Consider the following 16597-nt stretch of genomic DNA (forward strand, 5'->3'; position numbering starts at 1 on the left):
GCATAACTTCCCCAGTCTCTTATATTGTCAGCAGCCCAGCCAGGGGAACCACACCGATGGACATCTCTGCAACTTCACTCAGACCCCAATTCAGCAGAGCAGCTCTGCAATCACACCTGCAGGCCGTACACCACTCCACAGGGATTACCCCTTCAGTGCAAGACAGGCCGCAGGGCCTACTTGGATTTTGCACCACTTCACCGAGCATTCCTCTCCGTGCAGGTCGCACACCAGGGTTGGGGTGTGGAGTCAGCTCATTGTCACCCCCGAGACAGCAAGGTTACCCTCACACTACAGGCACCGGGATTATGCCAGATAAGGGGGGTTAAACATGCAGCTCAGTGAAAAGCAGCTGCCATCTTTGGCCACCAAGCCATGCCCTCCTACTATTAGCACACTTGAGTCTACTTAAGTAGGCAAATAATACTGTGACAATTGGCCCCAGGGGTCCAGAGGAAAAAACGAGATAATCTCTACCGGCTCGATGAAAACACTTTTCAACTCGAATACACATCTTTACAAACCAATATTCTAAAGACAGGAGCATATTTTGAAGGTAGGACCTACAGTTCATTGTTGTCATATTCCACAGGAACTAATGGCGCTGTCAGGGCTGGTTGATTTACATTCTCATCAGGGCATTCCCCAGGTAGTGTGAAATTCACGGGTCTGCCATTTATAGTCTGATAAATCGCTTGGTCGGGATGATCGTGTATAATATGAGTTTTTTATGTTATAATCTAACAAGTGCTCTGTAGTGGGTTGGTGTGTAACACATAGTCAGTGGTTATTTTCTTACAGCTGCACAACCAAGGTGTGTACCCGAAGAAAATATTAGCTGTCCAATTAACATTGGTTTTGATCCTGCACCGTCATATTGGATAACATGCAGGAAAGACCTATATGGATGGAAATCAGGACTTCTTCTGGGAATGAAGTCAAGCGGGCTTTCACTAGTATCAAGTCAGGCCTGAATTCCTGACATCTGAAAGAAAGGCAGGTTTGGGCTTGTCCCAGCTGCGAGTTGCTACGCTAACAGCGTCGCTGTTGCGGTCAGCTTTTGTCCCCTTTACTCTAATGTGTTATTTGGTTAAATTAAGGACTGTCACTAAAATGGCACTTCGGTCTCTCTTTGTTTGTGTTACATTTAGCGTTGTGCCACCTGCCTAGTTACAGTGGACATCTCCAACTTTTTGTTCGACAGAGGAATCATTACTTGCTGTTGGCGATCCAGGTCTGGTGACGAGGCTGAGCTGTTAGTACACCGACTCTCACCGCCCGAGAACACTTTGACATGGGGAATAAAAACTCCGTCGCATCTGGTAAGTGTGTGCACTTATGCAGTTTTGTTTTCAAATATACTTTTCTGCATTATCTCGAAATGAAAATACAGCCCGTGGAGGAGCTCGGTGTTTGCAAACGTTTTATTTATCCCTGACACCTCTGTGCGTTTCTTCAGTGCACCGAGCACATTTGCGCCTTCTCCTCGCTTTAAATCGGTATTCTGGTTGGCTGCAATGGACGGCTTGAAAGGGGGAGTGTCACGTGCATGGCTTCCCAGTACAATGAAGGTTCGACGCTGTGGGTCACCTTCTTGAGTGTGGTTGGCACAAAGTGCCCTCAGCATAACTCCCCGTTGATGGGAGTGACATCCGAGCTTTCAGCGCCACTTAGGAGAGTGGAATACTGTGTCATTCATTCCAGGAGGGGTGTCCAGCTCCGGTGCACCAAACCATGCCAAATATTAACGATGCACCCTGACATTTCTTGGATTTGGATGAATTGCAAGCTCATTTATTTTATCAAAATAATTTGAACATCGGGGATAGATAATAACCCCTGGATCTACATTGGACACCCCTGTTATGCAGCCTTTTGCTATCACCGTTGCCAAAGGCGAAACTGTCTCGCTCTTTGCTGTAGGCTAGGGCAATGTTTCCTAAGATTGTTCAACCGCTCGTGCCTACCTAGCCTTTGAAACATCGGGATTCAGTGATGAACCAAGAAAAATATGTTGGGGAAAAGTAAACAAGTGATCTTACTGAATTTAGAATTGAATCTAAATCTAATGTGCAGCTTTCTGTGCTCCCATATTTATTGGTTATAATTAACACAAAATAGGCACAAGTATGTAAAAATGTTATAAAAGGGAGGAATTGTCCATCTGACACAAATTTGATGATGTGCCTGTCTTAATTTATTTTCAACTCTCACCTTTTGAAAAGCTACCAAAATAGCTATTTTTAAAATATGCTTCTTTTTCAGCTCTCTGGAAAGGAATAATGGAACAGGCAGTGCTCCACAATAACCACAGGATTTATACATATAATGTGCAACTTTCAAAAACATTTTTCCCGTCAATTTTATAAAAAACAAATATATCAGATTTTTCTGTTGTTGGTATGAGAAAAAGTGGATTATTAGTTGAGGTGGTTATTAGATATCACCAAATAATAATGCCACTATTCTGTATCAGGGCCACGTAGGTTACTTTGATTTCAACCTTAGCCCAGTCGTGGGTAGCTGTGGCACAGAGCAGTCAGGCTTAACACAAAGGAAAAAGGAAAACAAGTGTAACGCATTTATGAGTTCCATAAGAATTAACAAGTAAGAAACACAACACAATAAACCCACTTCAATTTCATAAAAGGCCATATATTTTTGCCTTTAAGTAGACACCAAAATGACAAAAAGTTGATGAAGGGAACCGGAGTTATGATTTTCAAAGGTTTTGATAAATCACTGCACTCCACTCAAAAAGTTTTTATAAACCACTGCTTTTCACTTGTAGGGGTAGTTTATGAGCCTTGAACGCGAAGGTCTGGGCCAAAGTCAAAGTTTTAGGACAACTGCAATAGAGCACCGGTCAGGTGCAGGGACCCAGCCAGGTTGGTCCAGTTCCAACTTTTATTTTTCACACTCGGAAACTTTTCTGGTTCATTTCTCATCTACTGGCTTGTCAGTGGAGACTCCGCAGCCTGGATCCGGCGTTGGGCTTGACTTCAACAAACAGGCAAAGTCTGGTGGTCTGGTATGAGCCTTGGTTCTCGTCTGGAGTTCAAGGCTATCCACAAACTGTTTTCATTTCAATGGGTTTTATCTAAAGTCAGCAGCCTAGGAAGGCTTTGATGACATTGGGGAGCTGAGTAGTGGTAGTGCATGAGCCCTTGATTCTTAGTCAAAAACTGTAAACTTTGATCTTTAGGGTCACAAGTTGCAGTTCTCTTTAGGAGAATGAGTACATAAGTGTCCAGCTCCTGACGGGCATCACTTGGGGACTAAGACTCGATCTCCTGGGGTTCACAATGGGGTCCAAAGACAGGCCAGTTGTAACTGGTTTGCTGGACAGTTTGCAGATGCAGGACTTCTTTAGCTTTTGTGCTCCTCATGCTTAAGGGGAGGCTAGCCAACTAGCCCTTGGAGTCCACTCAGTGGTTCTTGGTACAAATGGGAGCATGTCCTTCCCTTGGGTTCTCTCTGACTTTAACAGCGGGAGCAGTCCTCTCTTTTGGAAGTCCTTTTTTGATTCAGCAGGTGCAATTTTTCTTGATTCAGCCTTTGTTTTTGAGGTCCACAGGTTCAACAGGTGCAGTTCGTCTTCTTCTCTTATCTTTCCAAGCCAGTAATGTTCTGAGACTCATACCCGGGAGTACCAGTTGTACGCAGTTTTGAGATTGTGGGTGGGGAGAACTCCCTAACCAATGAGGGCTAGATTCCCTCAGGCAACCCTACCCACTCTTACATCACTTCCCGGCAGATTGACACTAAACAATCTGACAGAGTGTCTCTCTGCTCAAATACATGATGTCAGTACCTTTCCTCCATGGGTCAGAGCTGTTGGTACTCCCATGAGGTGTGTCGAATATAATGAGCAACTCCTCCTGGCACACAGGTTTTGCAACTGGTCTTCCCCTAAATGCAGAGGTGCCAGCCTGTCTACTTATCACAAAGTAAGGACAACCCAATAACCCCTTGTGAGCTTGGATAACAGAATTAACTCAAGTAAACGTTCAATGAGGGGATCATTTACAGCTCTTATTCTACTAAATAAATGATATGTATGCATCTATCGAGGATGACTCACTAAATACATCTGTGAATAAATCAAAATCAATTATCATAAAGAGAGAATAAAACAGAAATAAATGAAATAACAACTAAAAGAAAATACAAGACATTAAAAACATAATTACGTTACATTAAATGTGTATATTTATGTTTCAAAATGGATGACTTTGACTTTTTTTAATGGGTACCAGAAAAGCAATGAACAGGCATCAGAACGGTGTGCAGGTTGTAAATAATGTTTTACAGACCACTGTTTGATAGCTGTGTGACTCTCCACTCTTACTTAGGGGACAGTCAATAGAACAAATCATTAGGATGTTGAATATGTTCCAGTACTGGTTGATTTATAAAGAAGTAAAGGGATTTGGATCAACATTTTTGTCTCATAGCGTACTAAATACTTGAGACCGTTTTCAGAAATCAGTCTACAATTGCCTACATTTCATTGCAACAAGAGCTTTGTGCCACCACATTTGTCATTGTTTTTTGCAGCAAATCAGTAACTAAACAAATGACCTTTTGAAACAATTACCTGGCCCTACAAGCGATCAAAGACCTTTCAAAATGTTTGTCCGACTATTCAATAAAATTAAACATAAGTAGAGATCTTCAACTAACACCATACCCAATGAGTCCTAAGGATGGTTTCAGTATCTAGTGCATTAACAGACCGAATGTTCCTACCTGACAACATTTAGGTAAAGACGGGCCACTGAAACCAGCACAGGTGATGCCATCACAATACGCTCCAGTCTGAGTCACAAATGCGCATGGTCCTTCGACTGAACTGAAATGTGAATCAGATGGGCCTCAGCTTGATCGGTTTGGCTAGAGGAACGAACATTCTCCCCAGATCTATCCAGAACCTAGTGTTAGAGTACTGGAGTTCCTGTACTAAAGTCAGATATGATTTTTCTAAACTCAACAAGAAACAGTGAGTCACAAACGGCTGCCACAACAGAGTCTCCTGGTGTCTGATGTGTAAAATGCACATTGAGCAGTCAGTCATCTCTCATTGTGTAGAAGCAGCACCCGTGGGGTCAGAACATTTGTGAATATTTTCAGGAATGACTAAAGTTTGAAGGGGAGAGCTGTAAATTAATACTGTTAATCTAGAACTGCAAACCATAGACATCTATGATTGGATAACCATTTTGGAATGGCTGGTATATGTCCTGAAAATCCAATAAAACCAGACATTTCCTCTTGAAGGACCAGTGGAAGGACATTCTTATCAGTCTTTTATTTTGAAATGGATTGTTATTCTGGAGAGCTGAAATGTTTTGAATTACCTATGAACTTGAATCCTCCAAAAGGTTTCTCCACTGAAAAAAACAATGAGGAAGACACTTGACACATCTTGTGGAGCTTGAACCACTGTCATCCTGATGGTCTGGATATGTGAATTGAAGGCTTCCAAGTGCCTATATCTTAGACCCAGCCTCACATAGCTTCAGAATCCAAAGCTGGAAACAGACTGTTGCCATCAAGAGCAACGCTCATTCTACTCTCCCAACACTGTCAGGAATAAGTCAACTTGGTTGTAGTCCTAGCTGGAGTTCGCCTGGGCTGGTGCCTTTGTCTAGAAGAAGAACCCTGTGTAGGAATAAGTGAGGGTTAACTCAGTCAACCAATTAGTATTTGTTAAGCGCGCTAATCACCGCAGGGGTATCCAGGCGCTGTGTGTGGGGGTACTCAAACATCCAGGTCTTAAGGCCGCTCCTGTATTCGGTCAAGGAAGCAGGAGGCTTGGAGGTGGATGGGGAGGTCGTTCCAGGCTTTAGCAGCTAGGTGGAAGAAGGCACGTCCTCTGGCTTGAGTGTGCTAGATTCGGGGGACGATGGCGACGGTCAGGGATGCCGAGCGGAGGTGTCTGGTGGAGAGGTGAAAAGTCAGGTGGTTGATGAGGTATTCAGGTCCTGTGTTTTGGAGGGCTTTGTAGGCATGCGTGAGCAGTTTGAAGTAGCTTCTCTTCTTGATGGGGAGCCAATGCAGGATCGGAGGTGGGGGTGGGGTGTGGGATCATCTTGACAGATCCAGGATGATTCTTGCCACAGCATTCTGGATTGTTTCGAGGCGGTTGAGAAGGAAGGTAGTGATTCCAGCATATCAGGCATTCCCCTAGTCAAGACTGTTGGTGATGAGGGCTTGTGTTCTTTTGGTGTCTTTTAGGAACCATCTGAAAATTTTGCAGAGCATTCTGAGGGTGTTGAAGCAGGTAGAAGCTACCAAGTTGACCTGTTGTCTCATGGAGAGCTCGCTGCCAAGGTTATGGACATGGGTGGTGGGGGAGAGTGCTGGTCCTAGGGTGGAGGGCCGCGAGGAGTTGTCCTATGGGAAGGGGGGTCTTCAGAGGAGGAGAACTTCGGTCTTGTCGGTGTTCAGTTTGAGGCAAATTCTTCTCATCCAGTCAGCGACGTCGGTCATGGTGTTCTGGAAGTTCACTATGGTGGTGTCTTTGGAGAGGGAGAATATGAGCTGGGTGATGTCGCCATATGAGATAATGTTGAGATTGGGGCTGTGAATGATGGGTGCTAGTGGCGTCATGTAGATGTTGAAGAGATTGGGGCTCAGTGAGGATTCTTGGGGTCCACCTCTTATGATGCTGTTGGAGTTGGAGATGTAAGGTGGGAAGTGGATCTTCTGGGTCCAGCCGTGTGAGGAAGGAGGCTGGTAGCTCGAGTGCGCTGCCCCAGATGCCGATGTGGTGAAGTATGTGGATTAGGAGGTGGTGGGAGACAGTGTTGAAGGCTGCTGACAAGTCAGGGAGGATCAGGGCTGCTGATTCGCTGCAGTCTAAGATGGCTCTTACTTCATCAGTGGCAGCTATAAGGGTGGTTTCTGTGCTGTGTTTGGAGTGGAACCCAGATTAGGAGGGGTCAAGCAGGTGGTTAGATTTCAGGTAGTCCATGAGTTGGAGGTTGATGGCTTTCTCCAGCACCTTGGTCGGGAAGGAGAGGAGTGTGATGGGACGGTAGTTCTTGAGGTCGGATGGGTCATTTGGACGTGTGAAAGAGGGAAACCTACAAAACTCTACATTTGTTTGCTAAGGAATAGTCAAGTTCTCTCAAATGTCCTTAAAAGCTTTCTTTGGTAATTGTGTCTTCCAGCAGAGATTTAAAGAGCAGATGATCGTAGAAGGGAATTTATAATAGTGAGGCCTTGTGTGCCTTCTGTATTCCAGTTTCACATCCCTAGCTGGTGTCTTCTGGCGTGCCTTACACATAGTGTGGCTCTTGAAGCCAGTACAGATGCTTTCATCTGGCGAAAGGACGTATCCAAAAAGAATCTTCCTTGCATCGCCATCCCTGCTAGAAGGGTGGCTGCAACATCACCTATCTGGAAGCTAAAGAGCAACTCTGGAAATCTTTTTTCCAGGGGCTGGGAGAAGCAAGTAAGAAAGACTTCTGCTTCCAAGGTGGTAGAATTAAGCTTGATGCTTCTGATTCACTGGATCAGAAAGTTTGGAGTTCCTGTAAACTAAAGTTCACAAACCTCGAACCTGTGTATAAATAAAAGGCATTTCTTTATTTACATCTTTAATGAAAAAAACTAAAAGATCCTCCAGTATTGTTGTTGAACATACATAAAAGATTACAAATGTATACAAAGTGATGAAAAGCAGAAGTTGTATATTGCTTACAAAGCGCCTAAAAGCAAAAGCCATATTTATTGAAGGATAGTCCTTTGACTGTTCTACTTCTTACTTTTAGCCTTGGGTCGAACATGTTCAAGTGGCTGTGTCAAACTGTAAATTTAGTTTACCATTTGTCCCATGCACAGGTTAGTCTTTTTTTCTCAGATGGAGCCTGTAATCTATTGCATTTTGCAGACTCTTGTTTTTTTCCATATTCTTGGAGACGTGTCCCACAGCAGTCAGGTCTACTGTAGTTTAGCCTTTATAAAAAAACAACGATCCTGGATCCTTCTGCACTTCTATAATTTTTCATCTTTCACCCCATCCCTCTGCTACCTGCAACGAGTAAAATCACGAAGCTATTTGTTGCTAACCAGTTGCAGTCTCATTTGGAACTTAATGAATAGCTGGATGATGTTCACGTAGGCTTTTGACTAAAACACAGAGCTCGAGTAATTTGTGTGGCTGTTTTGAATGACACTTGTCTGTGTGTGGATATTGGCAGTGTCAGTGCCTTGATTCTGTCATTGGCATTTGACAATGCATACCAAACACTCCACCACATTGCCTCCAGATGATGAGTGTTCATGGCACTGTCCTCTAAGGGTTAAGTCTTTTCTTGTCACATCAGGTCAAAAAGTGGATGGAGATCAGAGATTATCGAAAGCTGCTTTTAGACAGAATATGGTGTAGATCCAGCACTAAAGCCTGAGGTGTAAGTTTAATTTTGATAACAATGAATTATGGTGGTTGGCAGCAGTGTGGACCTCTGAATTCTGTGTTCAGGAGTTGGCGCCAGACCTAGGAAATCTACTAAAATCCTAAACCTTAAAATCGCTGCCAGCTTACAGTTAACATTGCAGATCTGGGGCATTTCTTTTTCTTGCTTTTTCAACCCGACACAACCTTACAGGACTCTAACTTGTCACCTTTGAGAGGAGGTGGTCAGCAGTTATGGCTAATGTACACTCTAAGAAGGATTGGTGTAGCATACTCTTTCTTAAGATTCCTTCATAGTTTTATTGTTCCATTGTTTTAGTCTGCCTTCTCATGATGCAGAATCAGATAGATCACCAGAGGATCCTTTCGTTTGGTGGTGTGATTCCCTATATCAGCTTATGAATGTGAACTAACTCAGTCCTTCTGGGACACAGAATCACCCTGCTCTGCATCATTTTTGCATGTGACACACAGTGGAATGACCTCTTCTACCCAGGCTAGGGCATGCTCAAATGTGACCTCTAGCTTGTTCCATACTACTTTGACACAGTTCTTTCTAAGTAGCTAGTATTGTGGATCAGCATGTTTCAGTTGCCACCACAATGACCGCTTCATGAAAATGGTACCATGGATGCACCCACAGGTGCCTGCGACAAACATCTACTTGGCCACACAAGCCAGAGTTTTGCCAAATGCTAGGCTTCAGTTCTCCTAAAGTTGAATGCTGGAGACTGGACAGGGAATGCAGAAATCCTAACAGATGATTCCATGCCTGGTGAAGCGAGAAGGAGGTGGACCCAGGGCCTGGTTTATGTTTTTTACCCAGACCGCTGCAAAGGCTGGATGGTGACCAAGAGCTCCTATCTCACACGAAGCTGAAATGTACCTTTTGCAAAGAGTGACAACAACATACCTGTCTACAAAGGAGACGTTTTTAAAGAATACAAAGCTGAAGGCTTCATTAGAACGTTCAAAGCTAATTCTTATGGGCTAGGGAGAAGGTTTAGGAGTAGAAGGGGACAGACAACCTAGTCTTAGAGGTAATGTTAAAAAGGCCTAAAAGTGGTTGTAGAAATAGTGTACTGTTATCGGACTTCCATAAGAGGAAGTCTGAAATTTGACATTAATATGAAGGCCTTCACTAAATGGCAAGTAACATCAACAACTTTATGATGTACACATCTTCCGTGTAAAATGAAGATTATGAATTTCCTGTTTGAGGCTTGTCTGCTGTGATTTAGAGGTCATCCCCTGGTAAATCATTCCCTTTTGTACCCTTCCTACAGGCATAGCTGAGCAGAATGTAAACATAAGGCTGGGTTGGTCACCGACCAAACGCTTATCCAAAACAAAGCTGAGCTTAAAGGGCACCTTCACAACGGCGATCCGTTTCTCTGAGTTGAAAAAAGCAGCAGCTCTGAAAGGAAAATAAAAGGAATATATCCTTTCAGCTTTCTTTGTGCAGATGTTTTTATTTTTTCTTTAAAAAAATAATATATATATATATATATATATATATATATATATATATATATATATAATCCTTCACAGTCTCTAGTACATTTTACGGCCATGTTTACACTGACTGATATCATGCAACATTACCATGTATTTAGTTCCCTAAAGGGGAATGGTTCACCATTGCCCTAAAATTAATAACAGGTTGAAGGAAATAACAAGCGTATTAAACAGGGTCGGACTGGGGCAGAAAATTGGCCCAGGCACCAAAATAAAAGCACCCCCCCTGTAGCGGATCATTTAGCTAAAAAGTGGCCCACATTTGCATAGAGGGCCGCTTTGAACTTACAAAAACACGCTGTAAAGACATTTTGCGAAGTATGGGAGACTGCAGGCATTAGTGCCTGCTACAGGCATTAGTGCCTGCTACAGGCAATGTTTGTGGTAATATTAGTGAAAATCCAGTAAAAACCGGCCCACCAACCCGTAAAAGAACTCTACAAACGTTAAGAAAAACAGCCCGCCGCTGACCTATCAGCCCCTCGGACACTGTCTCTTTGCCCTGTAGACCAGTCCGACCCAGTATACAAATACAACCTATGCTGGTATCTAAATGCATTATTTTAAAATAAGCAATTTTAACCATACATGCCACTTAAATCCACCCAGAACTAGTTATACTTTCATATGTTTCCTTGATCTGCTCATATCTTGAAAAATCAACTTATTGGACCCAGTCCTCAACTTCACTTCACGATCTGAGCACTGAAACGTGGATTGCTCAGGTTGTTTCCCATTGGCGACATCAGCAAAAAACATAATGTTATTCTGACCACTTTCAGATTGCACTATTGTCCTAATACAAGCACTGGTATTCGTGTTTTCAGTCCAACCCCTTATCTCTAAAGCCTGCTGTGATATCTCCCAGAGTCACGACAGACAGTCTTGGTGTTATAGAAAACAAGAGTGTGACTATTAAAATCAAAAGGTTGGCATAATCATGCAGCACTGTGCTACATATTTATTTTTGTATGTAAACACAGATCAGAGTACAGCAAAGACTAAATGGCAGTAGGCCACGAGAACAATGGAGCATCAAGTGGAAAGAGAAACAGCATGATTTTTGTTGCCCTAAAAGCCCATTAGACTGAGCATTTTCACTAAATGTTAATTTCATGGTGATATCAAAAATCAGCAATTGCTGAAGGTCTCCAGGGTCCCAACACTTTTTTGGACCAACACAGCCCAACATGCTCTGTCTTCAATACATCATCTTACCAGTCTTCTGGTCTCCTCTCAAACTCTAAAATGGGGCTATTTAACAGTTATCTGACATTTTCTGATAAGTGCTGACCATACCTTTTCGAGGTGTATCTTTATGGATTTATTAAGCGCATAGCTACCCTGAGGCCTCCTAGCTCTAGATGAGAGAGTATACAGAGTGGACGGAGCCACCAACAGTATTGGATGGTGTACATAATAATAAGTCGGGAAAATTGTGGGAAAAGCCAGGTTTTAAGCATCTTCCTGAATCTGGGTTCCTCTTTCAGGTGTCTTAGCTCACCACAAAGTGCGTTCCATAGTTTTGGGGCCAGATAAGTAAACAATCTCCCTCCCCATCTCACGTTCTGTATGCTTGGGATCTTCAGCAAGCGGCCCTGTGAGGATTCAAGTGGCCTAGAAGGGACATATGGCATTAACAGTCCTCTCAACTTGTAGGGGTCCTTTGAATTGAGGACTTTATGTGCCAAGCAAATCATTTTGAATTTAATTCTTGCCTCAATGGGTAGCCAGTGCAACATTCTCAAGACCCCTTTTGCTGAGTATGATTTAGATATTTTCAACAGTATTATTGCCGCTGCATTTTGCACTACCTGAAGTTTTTTAATAAGATACTTTGGAGATCCCAGATATAGGGAGTTTCCATAGTCTGAATGAAACATCACCAGAGATTCAACCACTGTTCGTCTGTGATGCTCTGGGATCAAATCTAGGATTTTGTGATTGTCCTTAACAAACCAAAACAATTGGCGACTACTTTTATTGCTTGTGAATCCATAGTAAGGGCTTTGTCTAACCATATTCCAGAGTTTTTATCGGGAGTTGGGAATGGGGGATTCCCCAGACAGTCTGGCCAACCTAACCCTGACATTGGGGTTATGTTGTTCCCCAAGAGCATTACCTCTGTTTTGTCACCATTCAGTTTTAGGCAGCAACTTGCCATCTATCTGGTGACTTTTGCCAGACATAGGGCAAGTTGCTGTTGTTCCAGAGGCTGACCCTTTGCTAGAGACAGGACTAATTGTGTGCCATCTGCATAAGAAATTATGGATAGACCATGCTCTGGTACAATATTTGCCAAAGGTCTCATATAGATGTTAAAAAAGGTAGGTCTAAGGGCCGAGCCCTGAGGTGATCCACACTTGGAAGTATCCGAAAGGCATGAGTTTTCCATAACTTGGAAGGTTCCATCCTTTACAAAGGAAGACATGCAATCCAGTGCCTTGCCTTGGACTCCTACTTCTTTTAGCCTCTGGATCAGCACCCTATGATCCACAGTGTCAAAGGCTGCACTTAAGTCTAATAAGATAATTGTTCTGTTGCTGTGTGTTTTACAATTGATTTTTAATTATGCTGATTTTCATAGTGCCAGGATATTGACATCTTCATAGTACAGAAATAAAATAAATTATATTAGATTTAAGGGAATACCTACATTCTCAAAAGAGTCTGTATCACGTATGCCGAGTTGCAGTATGGGCATAAGTAGAGTGTATGTATTACAATATACCCAGAAACAAGTTTTGTTTTTGAACAAATTAACATGCAATAAAGACAGCCTGTCCCTGCCAACCATTGCTGGTGGTGGCCCTATTTGACTTCTAGTGTTTGACCTGGTCCTTTCTAAAAACGTGGGTTCCATTTGGAATTGTGTATTTTTTGCAATTACAACTTTTCCTCTCGCCACTGTTACGTATTTTGCACTCTCACTACTAATATTCTCTATTTTACTCAAACATGTACCAGAAAGAGTCACATTTAAGTCAATAACCAAAGAGTGAAGTAACACTCTGTAGTGCAGGTATTTCAGAGTGTACTGCCACTAAGATCCTAGAGTCTAAGTGACCTATGCACAAAGATAAATCTACATGTATCGATTTACTACTAGTAAATTGACTTCTACATATTTGAGTAACTTTACTACTTTGGGCTTCTCACAAAATTCGAGTGTGAAGTTACTCAGAAGTGTAGACTTAGATGTCTTACATGTCTTTGTCCCCTGAAATGGAGGGTGGAGCCAGATTTTCAAGTGTAAAGTTATTGAAGCCACAAAGGAGCAGTTGTATGTCCAGCACCACACATGTCCAACCACTGATAACGCAACAGCTTCCTACAGAAAATAGTGAAAGTAGAGACTTAAACTAGAACCCCACAGGAATAATGTAATAGTAAATTCAATTGTTTAAAATAGCTACATATATAAATGAATTCAATGTTAAAAATGTTAATTTTAATAACTTTTTTAATCTAAAAATTAATGTGACATTATATATTGAAATGTAAATATATTTTAATTAATTCTATACATCACTCTTAATAGTAATTAATGCATAATTATTTGTACTGCAGGTTGACATTTATTTTTAGATTTTAAACTTCAAAAATGTATTTTAATTAAATTTAATATGTTTAGATAATTAAATATTACATTTAAATAAAGGGCCTCATTATGAGTTTGGCGGTCCAAGGACCAGCAGACTCTCAGTGACGGTCCGTCCGCCACATTACAACTCTGGCGGTCGGATCGCCAGGAGACCGCCGTCACTGCCGGGAACATGGTTTCCGATGTGCTGGCGGCAGTTGGGGTTGTGCTCAGCCACAGCGGCGCTGAACTCAGCGCCACCATGCTAATCACAACCCCACTTACCGCCAGCCTTTCCATGGTGGTTACCATGGAAAGGCTGGCGGTAAGCCGGTGCAGGGGACTACAGCGGGTCCCCTGCACTGCCCATGCTCAGCACCATCAGAATGCTCACTGTCTGCTTTGCAGATAGTGCAAATTCCGAGGGTGCTGCGGTAGTAAGGTATAGGCCTCGGATACCGTAGCACTGCTCCTGCTGGCCAGCCCGGCGGGAACATCGTAATACAATGTTCCCACCAGACAACCTGGTGGGAACATTGTAATATGACGGGGGATGCCACCAGCATGACGGCAGCGCCTTCCCCGCGGCTTTGGCGGTCCTGTGGTAGGATGGCCAAAGTCATAATCAGGCCCCAAGTTATTAACCATGTAACTTTTTAAAAACATTTAAAATAAATATATAATAATAATTTACATTATTATTTAACAAAAACATTTTTTACTTTTTTTTTCAAGTTTAACAAATCTTTTAACTTTTCCTTATACTTTAACATAGGGAGAAATAAGCCACCGTTGTACTTTGACATACTTGTGGTTCAGCTCTCAGTTTTTTCTGAACTCTTCAGTATAATTGTCCAGTTTTGCACCCATGACTGCTCTTGCATTTGTGGCCTAATGCAACTGACCAAAAGAGTAACAATTCTGAAGTTACCAGATAAATTGAGGGACATAAATGTATGTTCCAACTGGGAAATCGAACCTTACTTAATTTTGATCTGTTGTCACGCTCTGCCACGTAGAGATGATTATTTGAAAATATTATAGAGGAGATGTACATGAATGGGCTACTTCGTGTGGGTGTTTGAAGTGCTGGCACTTGATTTGGTACTATGATGATCTAGGATGGGGACACATTAATGTTACTAAGACTGTTTTGCCTACTGTTATGCGTCTAAATAATATAATGAAAAAGAAACTATAAAAAAGTGACAAATCCAACTGTATATTTGAGGTGAAACTTACAACCATATTAACATGGCAAATCATAGATAACTGCTGGTCGCGGATGCAATCATATGCTTCACCCTTGGAGACTGTTGTTCTAGAAAAGCTCAACAGTAAAAGTGCAGTGCAGCGTAAAAGTGCAACTCTAAAAGTGCAGCGTAACTGTTAAATAGGTTTGAAACCATTGGAGCAGCCAACAATGTACAGTCAAAGTTCTCGCAGAAAGCTGTTTTGGTGTTCTCAAAATGCTTAGCAAAGTGTTAGCTCTTCTTCCCTTTCCCTCAAAAAAGGCTTATTTTACAGGCCTTGATAATATAGAGTTTGGACTACAGAAACTCTCTGTATGTTGGATCTCCTTGCTACGTAATAAAAAGGCTGTAGGTCATTCAAAATGCAGTGGCTCATTTTCTCCTGAACATCTCCAGGCATCAATCAGCTAGAAAGGCTTTGGCAGATCTTCCCTGGCTCCTGCCGGCACAATGGGTGTAGTTCAAAGCGCTACGTATTACAAACAGAGTAGATTACAACAAGGGCCCCCAACTACTACAATTCTTGGTCACTACCTACATTCCGGACAGGACACTGAGACTGGCTAGTGCCCATTGCCTCTCAGCACCAAAGATTCTCATGGCAAGATGGGGAAGCTGTTCATATGCTCATCTGGCCCTAAGCTTTGGAACTCCCTGCCGAACATGCAGCATCAAATGAACCTAGAATCCACCTTCAAAAAAAAGTCTGAAAACCTAGCTGTTTGCGGACTAGACGGTCCTTTGTTCTGGACTCGGCCCCGGTGTTGGTGTACTGGATTTCAACCCTGGGAAGCCTTTGGGCAGTCATGCCCTCTATAAATCCAACAGAATAGAATGGGTTTTGATCTAATACTGTGAAGGCTAAGCTCAGATTGCCTTCACACTGGTGAGTGCACATTTTAGCTGTTAGTTAGGAGCCTGTAGACCATCAGAAAGGTCCATAGAAAGCTGGGTTTAATCGAAATAGAAGTGAGACCTCATGCTGATATTTTTCAAGACATCATGGACAGGTTCTGTATATATATATATAGATAAAATAAATAGTGGTGGAAAGAGAACTGGTACCTGTAGCACTTGATTGGTCATAGATTTCATGTTAGTCAGTTTGTTCCTAAGGCAAATGTGTCAATTTGCCTCTTCTGAGAATAAGATATACCCACTGAAAAGCAATATCAGATACACCTGCCACTGACATCCCTTGCTGTGAGATAATATTGCTCTCAGGATTGAACAGGTGGCAGATCCAGTTTAATGAGTAATGATGTTTCTTTACTGTCTGCTTGGATATCTCTTTATGGGCAATAACCAGACTTGCGTCACCAAGAAGAGAATTATGCTTGATAAGGACATGTGACTTCTGCAACACTACTTTTCTGTGACATTTTTCAAGAATTGAGTGTTTGCAATCAGATTATACTTTGATGGTTGGAGACATTAAAATATGAGGTTTCCAAAAGAACCCAGCTTGAGATGTCCGACATCACCACTGTTTTCATATAGAAATTATTAAACTGAGCAACAGTGAACTAAGGGCAGTTTATGCATTCCTTAATTAAGGAGGGTAGGCAGCGATCACCAGGGTAAAGTGTTTGCTTTATGCTCATGACATCCATTCTGATCTTTTTAGACTACTCCTTGTGGAAAGTAAAAGATAGAGTTAGAGGGAAGAGAGTTGCTAGCTTCTGAAGGTGAGAGAAAATGTCAGTATGAATCGGACTTGATCTAAATGAGCAGCTATGGTATTTCTGATGCTTTGCATGACAAGGATTCATTCAAGCCATTGAAGAAACCAAGAGGGATGATCTAAAGATGCTGAAG

General features: G+C 42.3%; 1 protein-coding gene across 1 annotated transcript in view; it reads left to right on the forward strand.

Moving 5' to 3' along the window:
* Nucleotides 1-1209: 1209 nt before the first annotated feature.
* The window catches only part of CKB (creatine kinase B), a 72803-nt gene continuing 57415 nt past the window's right edge, over nucleotides 1210-16597 (forward strand). The window contains exon 1 of the mRNA XM_069207282.1: nucleotides 1210-1322. Coding sequence (XP_069063383.1) covers nucleotides 1295-1322 — 28 coding nt within the window. The 5' untranslated portion in view covers nucleotides 1210-1294. The remainder of the gene's footprint in view (nucleotides 1323-16597) is intronic.

The sequence above is a fragment of the Pleurodeles waltl genome, chromosome 9 (assembly GCF_031143425.1).
Source record: "Pleurodeles waltl isolate 20211129_DDA chromosome 9, aPleWal1.hap1.20221129, whole genome shotgun sequence".
Lineage (NCBI taxonomy): Eukaryota > Metazoa > Chordata > Amphibia > Caudata > Salamandridae > Pleurodeles > Pleurodeles waltl.